The sequence below is a fragment of the Dendronephthya gigantea genome, unplaced genomic scaffold (assembly GCF_004324835.1).
Source record: "Dendronephthya gigantea isolate DGI-Jeju-01 unplaced genomic scaffold, DenGig_1.0 000038F, whole genome shotgun sequence".
NCBI lineage: Eukaryota > Metazoa > Cnidaria > Anthozoa > Malacalcyonacea > Nephtheidae > Dendronephthya > Dendronephthya gigantea.
The window spans coordinates 728089-740092 of NW_021163048.1; the positions used below are offsets into that span (position 1 = coordinate 728089).

A 12004-nucleotide genomic window follows, 5' to 3' on the forward strand; every position below is an offset into this window, starting at 1 on the left:
GCTATTTTAAATTTAAAGCCCATACCTCGCTGCAAGGTCTCCATTGGAGTATGTCTCATCAGAAATTGTTTGCTGGTAAAGGATCCCAAACAAAGTATTGTTAGTCAAATCAACATCAGTATTATTTTATCGTGTTGGAATAAATACTGTATAAATGAAGGTGCAGTGTTATGTGTTTTAATTTACAATTTGTAATATATAAAACGCGTGGGTTATAATTTATGTCTATTATAACGGGTGTTTTTGCTTTAAGTTATACTATTAATATAAATATGGCAAATTCAATATTGATATTATATTATGCTTAATAACATTAAATAAAATTTCAACCAAAAAATTGGTGTTCATCAACCTGTTTCTCCGACAATATTTTATCCTTTTCTGTAGGTATACGACGTTTGTATCTCTCGGATCCCGTTAGTTTACCGCGTTCTCTCTACCTAGCTATAAGTTATCCTCTCATTTCCATGTCAATTCTAGGTCATTCTTAATCAAACCCTAAAGGCCGTTTTCCACTTTTACTGTATCGTAGCGAAACGTAGCGTATCTCGTTGTTTTAAAGTCATTAGTTCGTGTCGAATACTCGGAAAGACAGAAATACGTTACGTTACGCTTGAAGTGGAAAACAGGCCTAATTAATACGTACCTAATCTCAACATAGGTTTGCCATTCAGGATTTACTAAATATGGAATTATATTTCGTTGCCATTTTTGACACCACTTTGAAGCCAGATTGAGTAGGAATGCCAGTCTTTCTACTGTTTCTCTCGGCGTGATCGATCGCCGAACGTGAAAACAGAAACAATGGAACCATTGAACCAACTGGTACTGGGGCCCGATCCGGCTTCAAATTAGCTTCAAAGATGGTCACCGAGTTATCGTTCCAGTTATCATCATAGGGTTCGCTAGGCTTAAGCAGGATACGGTAGCAACCCGACTAATCTCTATATAGTATAAAAACCCATTAAATCAAATAAAATTACTCCTATACCTAAACAAACTATTTAGTTATTCTACCAGTTTACCTATATCCTCGTGACCTAACAGTCTACTGTTATACACATATTGAGGAGGTGCTTCCGCGCTTCTTGGTCGGATGAGTGGCGCCTCTTCGTCTTGACTTGACGTTGAAGCCATAATTCTTTGCAATGTGCGATTCTTTGAGACTTGACGTGGGGTAAACTTACCAAGTCTTTCTGAGGGAACTCGTTTAACACGTGGTAACGCATTAGGTTCAGGTCGAGTGTCTGTTGCTGTTACTCGAAATGCTCGACGATAGAGGAAATAGTTAAAAATTCCTTGAAGTGGATTCAAGAAAGCCTGCAAATATGACGTAAATAAACATCAAAGACAAATATACACGTGTTACAATCACGAAAATAGATATTATAAGTTCTTTATATGATAGTAATCTTGTACTCCTAGTTATCTAGTGAACTGGATGATTATGGTTTACTGGATGACTATGGTTTACACTGGATGACTAGGGTTTACTGGATGACTATGGCATACAGCATACTGGATGACTACGGTTAAAAATGAACTGAGCGTTTAAAGGCTGATTTCTATTGACGCGTTTTCCGTACGCATCGGTGCCAAAAGCTTGAATTTAAAACGAAGTGGTGGCGGGTGAATTGGGAGTCAAAGAAATGTCTTTTTGGGAGGAGGCAAGGTCTTATTATAATTGAAGCGAACATCGAATATAACTATATAAACTACTTACTATATAAAACTATAAACTGGGGGTCAGAACAAAATTGGTGGGGGGTGGTGCACGCACTCCTGAATAAACGAAGTCCACGCACTCCTGGATTTACTTGCATGCCACGCACGCACGGCATGGGAGGCCACGCTAACGAAAACGTTCAACCCTTTTATTTTTGGCAAAATAAATCCAACTGAATTTAATGGTCAACAAATGCCACCAAGACTAAATTTTTCGGTTTCCGCTGTCAATTCATTTTTCTGTGAATCAACGAGTACGACGTTCTTTAATTATCTTAACATTGCTATTGAAAGCTACAATAATTTGCGTTCTGTGAATATTGTATCAATATCATTAGCGTGCCGGGTAATACCCAATGCTACTATATTGCTTACCTCGATATACCAAAATATATCCAAGTTTGACTTCTTATGTGAATATTCTTTGAAGTGGTTTAAAAAGTACGTGATTGAAAAGATATTTGGAAGCCAACTAAAGAAAGAAGAATACATTCGTTAGAAATGTCCATATCAACAGGAAATAAAACAAGAACTGCGCATATATGGTTATGACCTTTCTTCACTGAATAAAACACTGCACGTTATTCACCTTTGAATGGTTGTTAGTATATAGTACATTACTAACATTAATACTATACATGAAAGGGAGACAGGCAGGTATAGCTTTTTGCAGGCAGTTTTGCATCACATTTTTGATTTTAGAATAGTTCTCATCTCGACATATTGCAAATGAACAAAATCTCTGACATACCATACTGTGAAAACAATGACCATCCAAAAAAACTTTCTCCTGCATGTGTAAAGTGCACTACGATGAGCATCAGTATAGCTACCAGAGGATCGTAATTGTTGTTTAACTACACAAAAATATACACATATATACATATTACTAGGTGAAAAATTGAGCAACAGCTATGAGTGTAATTCACTGAGGACAGTATTACAGTGCAAAGCTGGTGGGACAATCCAATAAAACTTACCTTTGTTATAAGTTATAATAAAGATAATAGGATTAACAACCATCACTATCATTACCGGGGTATAAGACAAGTACACCCTAGATAAACTTCCAGCACCACTCTCACACCTACAATAATTATAAGAACAGGAAAAGAATGGATGAATTAATTTTTCTATATTGCTGTTGGAAAAGAAAAATCATTCATATATCTAAAAACTGTATAAAGATCTTCTAACACCTTGTTATACACATGAATACATGAATACAAATAAGCTCTTAGAAAAGTAGTATATACATTATACAGTGTGCAGACATTTACTTTACTTACGTAAGCGGATATTCTATCCAATTTACAGCTTCAATTATTGCTATGAGTTCCAATGGAATGCACCATGCAATTATATGATAAACAATCATAGGACTATTAATGAATTAAAATTCAATTCGTTTAATAAGAGAATATGTAATATAATTGCACATGAAAGTCAAATATGTTTGACTGTTATATTCTGTTGACACTTTTGGAGAACAATGTTCTAAAACGACTAACTAGGCATGAATCCTGTTCTGATTATCTCATAACTAGTACTTCTAAATCCTCAATAATCAATTAATTTTCACTATATATAAGGCAATAATTTTCACTATAAGGCAAATTCGATCACTAACCATTCTTTTTTATAAATTTGAAAACAGGTATCCAAGGCATAGGAAAATGTCCATATATAGGAAGCAAAGTACCCAAATAAAGTTATCATCTAGAAAGAGTGGTACACATATCAGTAAATAAATTCATGTTCTAAATTTCCACCATATAATTTTAATGTATACAGTTATACCTCAATAATAGTTCCAATGGGTGCATAAACACTGTCATGTTTTGGTATGTATGTTATAGTTTTCAAACCCTCTTTTCTACTTGCAGGTATTTCCAAAACCATTAAACAAATAGCCAAAGCAAATACACCTAAAATGGTTTACAAAACTATATATCATAATACAATTAACTATTCTTCAGTTGATTTAAGTGTCACTGATGACCATTTTCTTTTAAAGTTCAGTAATATTGGGGAAGATATTCTACCACTCCAGATATATTATTGGGGGGTGGGCACAGACCTCAACTCAATGCTTTTTACACCTCTGACATAAGAATATAAATGCAACCACACAGTGCACATTAGGCCTTAATTAGCACTAACAAGTAATAAATGCAGCTGCATTATTGTGGCAGATGAGCAAAAATGATCAACTTGAGAACTTTATAAGCAAAGCACCTTGGAAAGGTTTTTATTTGTGTTTTTGTATCACCAAGGTCGGCAAGCCGCAAGGTGGGTTCACCACCAAGCAAGTGATCATACAAACCTGCACAAGCTATTAAATCAGAAAGTGCCAGATAGAATATAATATCTGGATTTGGAGAAGGCCGTCTTCTTTGCCGATCTCTATATTGCCTTAGTGATCTAAGTTGAAGTGCAGCTCCAGTAAAGCCAACAGTGGCTGTTACCATGCATATTCCACCAATTATATATCGTTCTTTGTATGTAACAATCGTTTTAGGGATACAAAATACAGATCTGTCGCGAAGAAACGCCATTTACAGGAATTAAATGGTGCAAACTGCTTGGGCGGAGCGTAATCAGCGTATTTCGTAACCTCAACAGAATGTGACAGATTTTACGTGAAATCACAGTTAAAAAAAGTCGGCGTCTAGACCTGATAGAGACGTTCTAAATCCGTGACCAAGTCACCAAGGCCAATAGTCATGAAAGATATCAGATTATTCAAGATACTCAGATACTTACTAAATAAATTATATTCCGGAAGCAATATCACTTCCGCCTGTCTCGAGCTTCCATAAATACTTGTAGCCGATTATACAGTATACAACTTGATACAAAATGTCACTAAAAACTTAAAAAATAGTATATTTCTTTATACGTGTTTCTAAACATATTTAATGAATGGCGTTTCTTCGCGATAGATCTATATTTTGTATTCCGGAGTCAATACTTGAATATGAGGAACGATATATAGTAGGTGGAATATGTATTTTAACAGCAAGTGTTGGCTTCACTGGCGCCGCACTTCAACTCAGATCTTTGTGGCAATTAATAAGGAACAGACAAAGAAGACAACCGTCTCCAAATAAAGACATTATATTTTATCTAGCACTTTCTGATCTAATAGCTTGCGCAGGTTTGTATGCATGGTCACACTTGGCGATGTTATTTAATACATGTTGCTTTTGGTAGTACGAAGCCAATCAGATGCTTTTATATAATATTGTGTGCCAGTAGCATAAAAATATGGTCAGTAAACAGCCCTGAATTTGAATTTTTTTACTGTGATTTCGCAATATATGAAGTAATATGTTGCCTGGCCACTAACCATATATATATTATATATCATAATTTCCCTATAAATTTAGGCATATTATATAATTCTTATACAAAGTATATATGGTTTTCAGTGTCTTGATACCTTATTGCTATTATTTATGCCTAAATTTAGATTATTGATTTATAAAACAGTTTCCTAATTGTATTAATTATTTTTCATATTTGGTAAGATGTTCTGCAGCTTGGAAAATTTCAAATCAGCAATTTTAGCACACAATTAAGCTGCAAGTTAGCCTGAAATTCTGCAAATGACTTTAAATTTAAATTTCAAATTAGTTTTTATTCAGTTCATTAGCCATCCAAGGTTACTTTGCATTGTATAATGAATCTACATGTCTGAAAATCACCTTACAATTCCATTCTTGATTTGTAGGCAAATCTTTCCTTGTTTTAGTGGCCTCCACCAGGTTTTCTTTATCATAACATATAATCTTTCCATTTTTCCCTTTACTCAATTCACAATCTATATTTGAAGATGCCAAAAATTTTGAAAACTCCCATCTGAAAATATCTCAATGTACTTTTCAGGCGTATTTGCCTTAGCCATCTGTTTAATGATTTTTCAAGTACCTGAAACTGAGGGACAAAGTCATCATAGTGAGATCACTTCTACACATTACGAACCAAAAGATTTTAAATTGTATATACCAGTTGGTACAACAACCGAGGTATGTAGATGAATAACTGATGAAGATATAGAAAACATACCAACAAATCAACCATATGGAAATCTGGCGCAATATTATACAAGTTTTGCTTCTTGAAATAATTATAACTAGAATCAGTGGAAGGGAGTCAAGGGACTTTGCAGTCTTTGAAATTTTCGAAGTTCGAATGTCCCGCAAATTGTCCCAGCACGCGTGTTTCCGCCTCAGGGAAAAATATTTCCACGCGTGTATGGTTCGAAATTCGGGAAAATAGCACCGGCATGTTGCGTAAGACTCGGAGGTCAATCTTGTAACCAGGTCACGAGATTGGTCGATTGGACCAGCCAGGGTTTTACTCCACGAAGTCGAGGTCGGAAATAATCCGGTTTTATTTTAATCAATGAAAAGATCTTACCCCACTGCTGCTAATTTTTGCGCCTTAGTTGGCAACGGGATGCAATAGACAGGACGGAAATCTTGCAAAATTTTACATGTTGCATAGCGCAGGGACTGCGAAGTGCTGTTACGGGTTACCTGAACTAGAACTAAATGATTTTGATGATTTTGATCTAATGAAAGTGACACGATATCTCTTTGTCATCTTTAATTCTAGGTTATAGCGTTATTTGGTTACCTCGCTTCTTATATTTGGACATTCTCCTATGCACTGGATATGTGCTTTCAAATGTATCGAATAGAATGGTGATTATGGCCGTTGATTATTTTTATCAGTTATAATAATAAAGTGTGAACTGTCATTATTGCGCTTTCCAAAGTTGACTTTCCTGCCTTAATTTTCACAGACATTTGCCAGGGCCTTGTTTGAACCAGTGCTCCTGGATGCCAGAGTCCTCGAATCCAGAATCCAGAGTCCAGAATCCTAACACTTTTACTGCTTTCTGCACCCCTTAATTCTTAGTTCCATTTCTACCATGATCTGCTCAATTTATTATATCTTACAGCCGGATGCGTGTGTACCACATACTTGCTTGGGCTATTCCACTCGAACTTGTAACTATTATTGAAGTTATGAATTTTGTTTTATTTCCCGATACGTAAGTACATTATTTGTCGCATTTCCATTTAGTTTGATACTGAAAAGAAATCTAAGTTGTTGGATCGAGATTTTGGGGGCTTTGCATGCATTTGATGACCCAGACTGCTCGGGCAATTTTACGTTTCGTGCATTCTGTTTGAATGAGGAAACATCAAAGATACACTAATATACTTGCGACTGCTTTTATTGTTAAAGGATTGCGCGCACTGAGTTCACTGCTAAATTGGTAAACTCATAACATATTTACCTACTAGTATAACATGGTGGGTGTCTCTGTTTCTCGTTTTTTAATCATATGTCAATTTCACCCCTTCTCCAGTTTTCGTACATTAATACCGTGTTTTCTTGTTCTAGCTGTATGAGGGGTGAGGCGCGTTTATCCCGGGTATTATTATCCTACGCGCCTGTGATGGTTATCATGCTGGCTAACCCAATTCTCTTTATTATTACTTATTATAAAGGTAATTTTTGGCACCATTACCCTTCACAGCTAGCTTATGACTCGAACTTTCTGAAGTACTTATGACTCGAACTTTCTGAAGTACTGTAAAATGATATCCGCGTCCTGCACAGCTTTTTGCCACGCTCTTCACGACCGCAAGCGTACGAGATCACATTATCGCAGAGTTTTACCACTTAATTTATCTGTAGTTAAACAACGATTAAGATCATCTGGGAGTTATACTTCTATGGACCGTGCAGCTCTGATTAGATGCAGAAGAAAGTTTTTATGGATGGTTGTTGGTTTTACAGTATGGTAAGCTCTTTGCTCTTGTAAATTACGCGTTTTTACATCCATGAATTTAAGATTGATATATGTATTTGCAAAGACCATGCAAAGAGCTTTATTTTCACATTTCGCTTTGAGGGTACTCTGAGACACTATTATGTTTCTATTTCGTTTAGTTGGCTTCCAAATATCATCTCACTAACGTATTTTATCTGGACGTTTGATAAAAAACAGGAAGATAAAAAATCAAAGTTAGATAAATTTTGGTATGTCGAGGTACGTCCCAAAGCTTTTTGAAATCAGCTGTTTAATACATCGATCGTATGCATGAGAATCTAAAAAACCTAGTAAGAAATTGAGCTAAAGTTACTATGCAATAAGACCATGGCCATGTATCTATCATTAATAATATTGCAGAGTACAAACTGTCCATTTATCAGTCAGAGAACTAAATCGATGACTTTTCAAAACCAAAAGCATTTTTATCTAACAATACAATGAGCAATCACCACATGAATGACATGATCTAAATCTTCATTCTATTTTGAAGATGGGCCTCAAACGGTTTAAAACCCGGTCTGGCCCAAAGAATAAAACGGCTTGTGATCAGTTCATAGTGATCACTATACATGTATATCACACCATATAGCACATTTGCTAAGCAAGCTACTCATATTTGAAAAACGGTTAATGATACTCTATCTGAAGAACGGTTAATGATATTGCCCATTCCCCCCACCATTTTCTCAGTGTCAAGTTATGCAGGTTGTCCCTTGCTCATTTGCAGGCGTTCGTAAATCCACTTCAAGGAGTATTCAACTATTTCCTCTATCGACGAGCATTTCGAGTGACAGCAACAGACACTCGACCTGAACCTAATGCGTTACCACGTGTTCCACGAACTCCTTCCTTAGAAAGTTACCGACGCAAGAATATTCCTGCTCAAGTTTCTACCAATCAGACTTTACAAAGAATTTCTTCATCACCGTCAAGTCACGATGAAGAAGCGCCGCTTATCACACCGAGAAACGAAGCACCCGCTCCTCGATACGTATATATCAGTAGGCTGCTAGGAGAATGAATACCGGACATTGTTCACTCTCGGAACCGAAATGACAAAACACCATATTTTATTGTATTTCATGTAAATTCGTTTATGATAGTCGACAGCGTCATTGATGGTCGGTAACATCATTTAACTCGTTAGCAGATTAACAAATCCTTATGGAACTTGAAGGTAGCATGTAGATAAAGTCATGCATTACAACGTGCACGCTAAAAAAGCCAATGGTGTGTCGCTTGTTGGAGCTGCAAAAAAAAGCTACCTATATGGCTAAATAAAAATCTAGAATATAAATATATTACGATGCTACCGACCTTTTACGGTTTCTAAATGCGTGTCGACGACCCCTTTCCTTACTTGTATCTATGTTTCTTGTTCTATCAACAATGTATGAATATTTATTCTGAATATCAATTGGTGATTCCTTGTGCTGAAGAAATCACTCTTTTAAGGTGGTATTTGAAGATATTATAATATTATTCGCAAAAATGGACGTCAAGATATTACTTGGAATTAATTATAGGTTGAGTATGAGATTAATACAGTCATAGGCGAGGTCATAAACCTACTCCCCCAGGGTCCAGGGTCGACGTGGTTTAATTAGCCGACAGAAAGTTTCTCAGACTAAGTTAATGTGGGTATAGTTGGCTTGTCTGGAACAGCGGACGTGGCTGGTGAACAGCAGAAGTGGCTGGTGAACAGCGGAAGTGGTTGGTGAACAGCAGAAGTGGCTGGTGAACAGCAGAAGTGGCTGGTGAACAGCAGAAGTGGCTGGTGAACAGCAGACGTGGCTGGTGAACAGCGGAAGTGGCTGGTGAACAGCAGAAGTGGCTGGTGAACAGCGGAAGTGGTTGGTGAACAGCAGAAGTGGCTGGTGAACAGCAGAAGTGGCTGGTGAACAGCAGAAGTGGCTGGTGAACAGCAGAAGTGGTTGGTGAACAGCAGAAGTGGCTGGTGAACAGCAGAAGTGGCTGGTGAACAGCGGACGTGGTTGGTGAACAGCGGACGTGGCTGGTGAACAGCGGAAGTGGACGTATATAGATAGTTTTTAAGACTTAGGTGTGGGTGCAGGTGGTATCGTTGGCTTAGCCGACGTGGCTATAGTTGGTTTCTCAGACTTAGGTGGTGCGGGTGCAGGCATTTTCTTTTGATAAGCCGCCGACGCTGTAGAAGGTTTCTCAAACTTATTTGTTAAGGATACAGGAGTTTCCTCTTGATTAACCGACGTTGCTGTTGAAAGTTTTCCAGACTCTGTTAATGTGGGTGTAGCTAATGCTGGATTGGCTGACGTTACTGTAGACGGTTTCTCAGACTTGGGTAGTGTGCGTACAGGTGTTTTCTCTGGCGTAGGCGATGTGGCTGTAGATATTTTTTCTGACTCTGTTGAAGTGGTTACAGGTGTTTTCTCTGTCTCAGTCGAAGTGGCTGTAGATTGTTTATCAGACCTAGTTGACGCGGGTAGAGGAGGCCTCTCTAGCTTAGGTGCTTTCTCTAACTTAGTAGATTTAGCTGATGAGGGATTTTGTGATTTGATTAATGTGCATACAGGTATTTTCTCTGGGTTAGCCGCAGTGGCTTTAGATTGTTTATCAGATCTATTTGACGCGGGTAAAGGAGGTCTCTTTGGCTTAGCCAACTTTGCTCTAGATAGTTTCTCCGACTTTGTTGATGTGCGTACAGGTGTTTTCTTTGGATTAGTCGAGGTGGTTGAAAATGCTCTCTCAGATTTAGTTGGTATGCGTGGAGGTGGTTCCTCTTGCTCAACAGACTTGGCTGGAGAGAGCTTCTGAGATTTAATTGATGTGGGTGCAGGTGGTTCCTCCGGCTTAGCCGATGCGGCGGTAGATGATTTCTCAGACTTAATCGTCGTGGGTAGAGGAGGTCTCTCTGGCCTTGGCAACTTTACTGTAGACGATTTCTCTCTCGACTCTGTCGATGTAGGTACAGGTGCATTCTCTGGCTTAGCAGCCGCAGCAGTAGATGGTTTCTCAGACTTTGTTGGTGTGGGTACTGGTAGTTTCTCTGGTTTATTATTCTCTGGTGTAGTTGTAGATGCTTTCTTTGACTTTGTTGATGTGGGTACACGTGGTTTCTCTGAATTAGCTGATGTTGCTGTAGTTTGTTCGCCAGACTTATTTGTTGTGGGTGCTGGTAGTTTTTCCGGCATAGCGAACGCGGCTGTGGATGGATTCTCACATTTAGTTGTTGTGGGTACAGGTGATTTCTCTAGCTTAACCAACGTTGCCGTAGATCGTTTCTCAGACTTAGTTGATGTGGGTACAAGTGGTTTCTCTGGAATAGCCGGCTTGACTGTGAAAGATTTTCTTGACACACTTGAAGTTGGTACAGGTGATTTCTCTGAATTACCCAGCGTGGCAGTAGAAGGTTTCTCAGACATAGTTGATGTGGGTGCAGATTGTTTCTCTGGGCTAGGCGACGTTGTTGTACAAGGTTTGATGGACTTGGTTGATAATGGTATAGATCCGACTCCTGTTGTTGCTTCTCTTAATCCCCGTTTCTCTAGTGATGTGCCTCGTCTACCCAATCCTGGTCGTTCTTCTGATTCGGTTTTACTTGATCCCTTCCTATTTGTTGGTATTACTCCGCTCAATCCCTGACCATCTTTTGATGTGGCTCCAATCAATACCTCAGGTTCCGTTGTCGATTCTTGCCCGTCGGCTGGTGTGGCTTCTGTCAATGTCTGAGCGTCTGTATGTTGATGACTAATAATGAAATGAAAAAATATGATAAGGGAAATAATTCGGTTGACAACAACTAGGATAAAAATGTACTAGAACTGATATACAAAAAATATTTTAGCTGCTAAATCATTCGAAAGACTGGGGGCATGCAGTTTTTCAATCATAGGCCCACGCTTCAAAAGAGGAAAGAAAGAAGCTGTATTGCTTGGACTTTGAGATAGGCATAATATTTGACGTTTAATAGTTCAGTCTTTAAGTTAGGCAAAATGTTCGAAAGTTTATTCACTTCACCGGCGTCAAGTGGGTATAGGAACCCGGCAAAGCAAGGTTGATCTATTTCAGTTATAAACGTCAACTGTAATACAAAATTTAAATTTAGCTACTTGGAATGTTTACAAAATTTAAGATGTAGGTTTTCTCACTTTACTTTATAACACGCCGGCTAAAATTTAAACGGTGCTGAGATTCTTTTCATTGAAAATAACACTAATCTCGTTTGCTTAAGATTAACGCGGAAAGTTTGCAAAATTTAAACTATGAACATAGATAATTCTCACAAATTAATGATGTGGAAAATTGGGTATAATAATACGAAATTTCTGGTTTTACCTCATTTCGGTTCTTTGGTTATTTAAAACATTGCCAATATTTTCAGTATTGGAACAGATTTCTGTCATGTCATAGGTTTCGTTTCTTGCTACGCAGTAAAAATAAATT

At 37.7% G+C, this 12004-nt stretch overlaps 3 protein-coding genes across 6 annotated transcripts; 1 reads left to right on the forward strand and 2 right to left on the reverse strand.

Moving 5' to 3' along the window:
• Positions 1-4: 4 nt before the first annotated feature.
• LOC114526462 (G-protein coupled receptor 143-like) lies at positions 5-5493 on the reverse strand. Of its 3 annotated transcripts, none has more exons than XM_028548070.1 (8): positions 5436-5493; positions 3526-3653; positions 3356-3444; positions 3015-3107; positions 2706-2812; positions 2477-2582; positions 2101-2197; positions 5-1320 (listed from the first exon to the last, which is right to left on the reverse strand). In XM_028548070.1, the coding sequence occupies exons 2-8, from the start codon at positions 3625-3627 to the stop codon at positions 1009-1011; spliced, it is 906 nt and encodes a 301-aa protein (XP_028403871.1). In that variant the 5' UTR covers positions 3628-3653; positions 5436-5493; the 3' UTR covers positions 5-1008. The 3 variants fall into 3 exon arrangements, with proteins under 3 accessions (XP_028403871.1, XP_028403870.1, XP_028403872.1); XM_028548069.1 differs by lacking the exon at positions 5436-5493 and adding an exon at positions 4052-4466; XM_028548071.1 differs by lacking the exon at positions 5436-5493 and adding an exon at positions 4052-4466 and having other exon boundaries at positions 1165-1298.
• On the forward strand, positions 4538-9019 carry LOC114526461 (G-protein coupled receptor 143-like). Of its 2 annotated transcripts, none has more exons than XM_028548067.1 (8): positions 4538-4885; positions 5617-5756; positions 6349-6437; positions 6698-6790; positions 7147-7253; positions 7444-7549; positions 7699-7798; positions 8310-9019. In XM_028548067.1, the coding sequence occupies exons 1-8, from the start codon at positions 4651-4653 to the stop codon at positions 8601-8603; spliced, it is 1164 nt and encodes a 387-aa protein (XP_028403868.1). In that variant the 5' UTR covers positions 4538-4650; the 3' UTR covers positions 8604-9019. The 2 variants fall into 2 exon arrangements, with proteins under 2 accessions (XP_028403868.1, XP_028403869.1); XM_028548068.1 differs by having other exon boundaries at positions 5656-5756.
• Positions 9020-9034: 15 nt separating this feature from the next.
• On the reverse strand, positions 9035-11980 carry LOC114526460 (proteoglycan 4-like). The gene is made up of 2 exons (XM_028548066.1): positions 11897-11980; positions 9035-11308 (listed from the first exon to the last, which is right to left on the reverse strand). The coding sequence occupies exons 1-2, from the start codon at positions 11962-11964 to the stop codon at positions 9634-9636; spliced, it is 1743 nt and encodes a 580-aa protein (XP_028403867.1). The 5' UTR covers positions 11965-11980; the 3' UTR covers positions 9035-9633.
• Between the last annotated feature and the right edge of the window lie 24 nt (positions 11981-12004).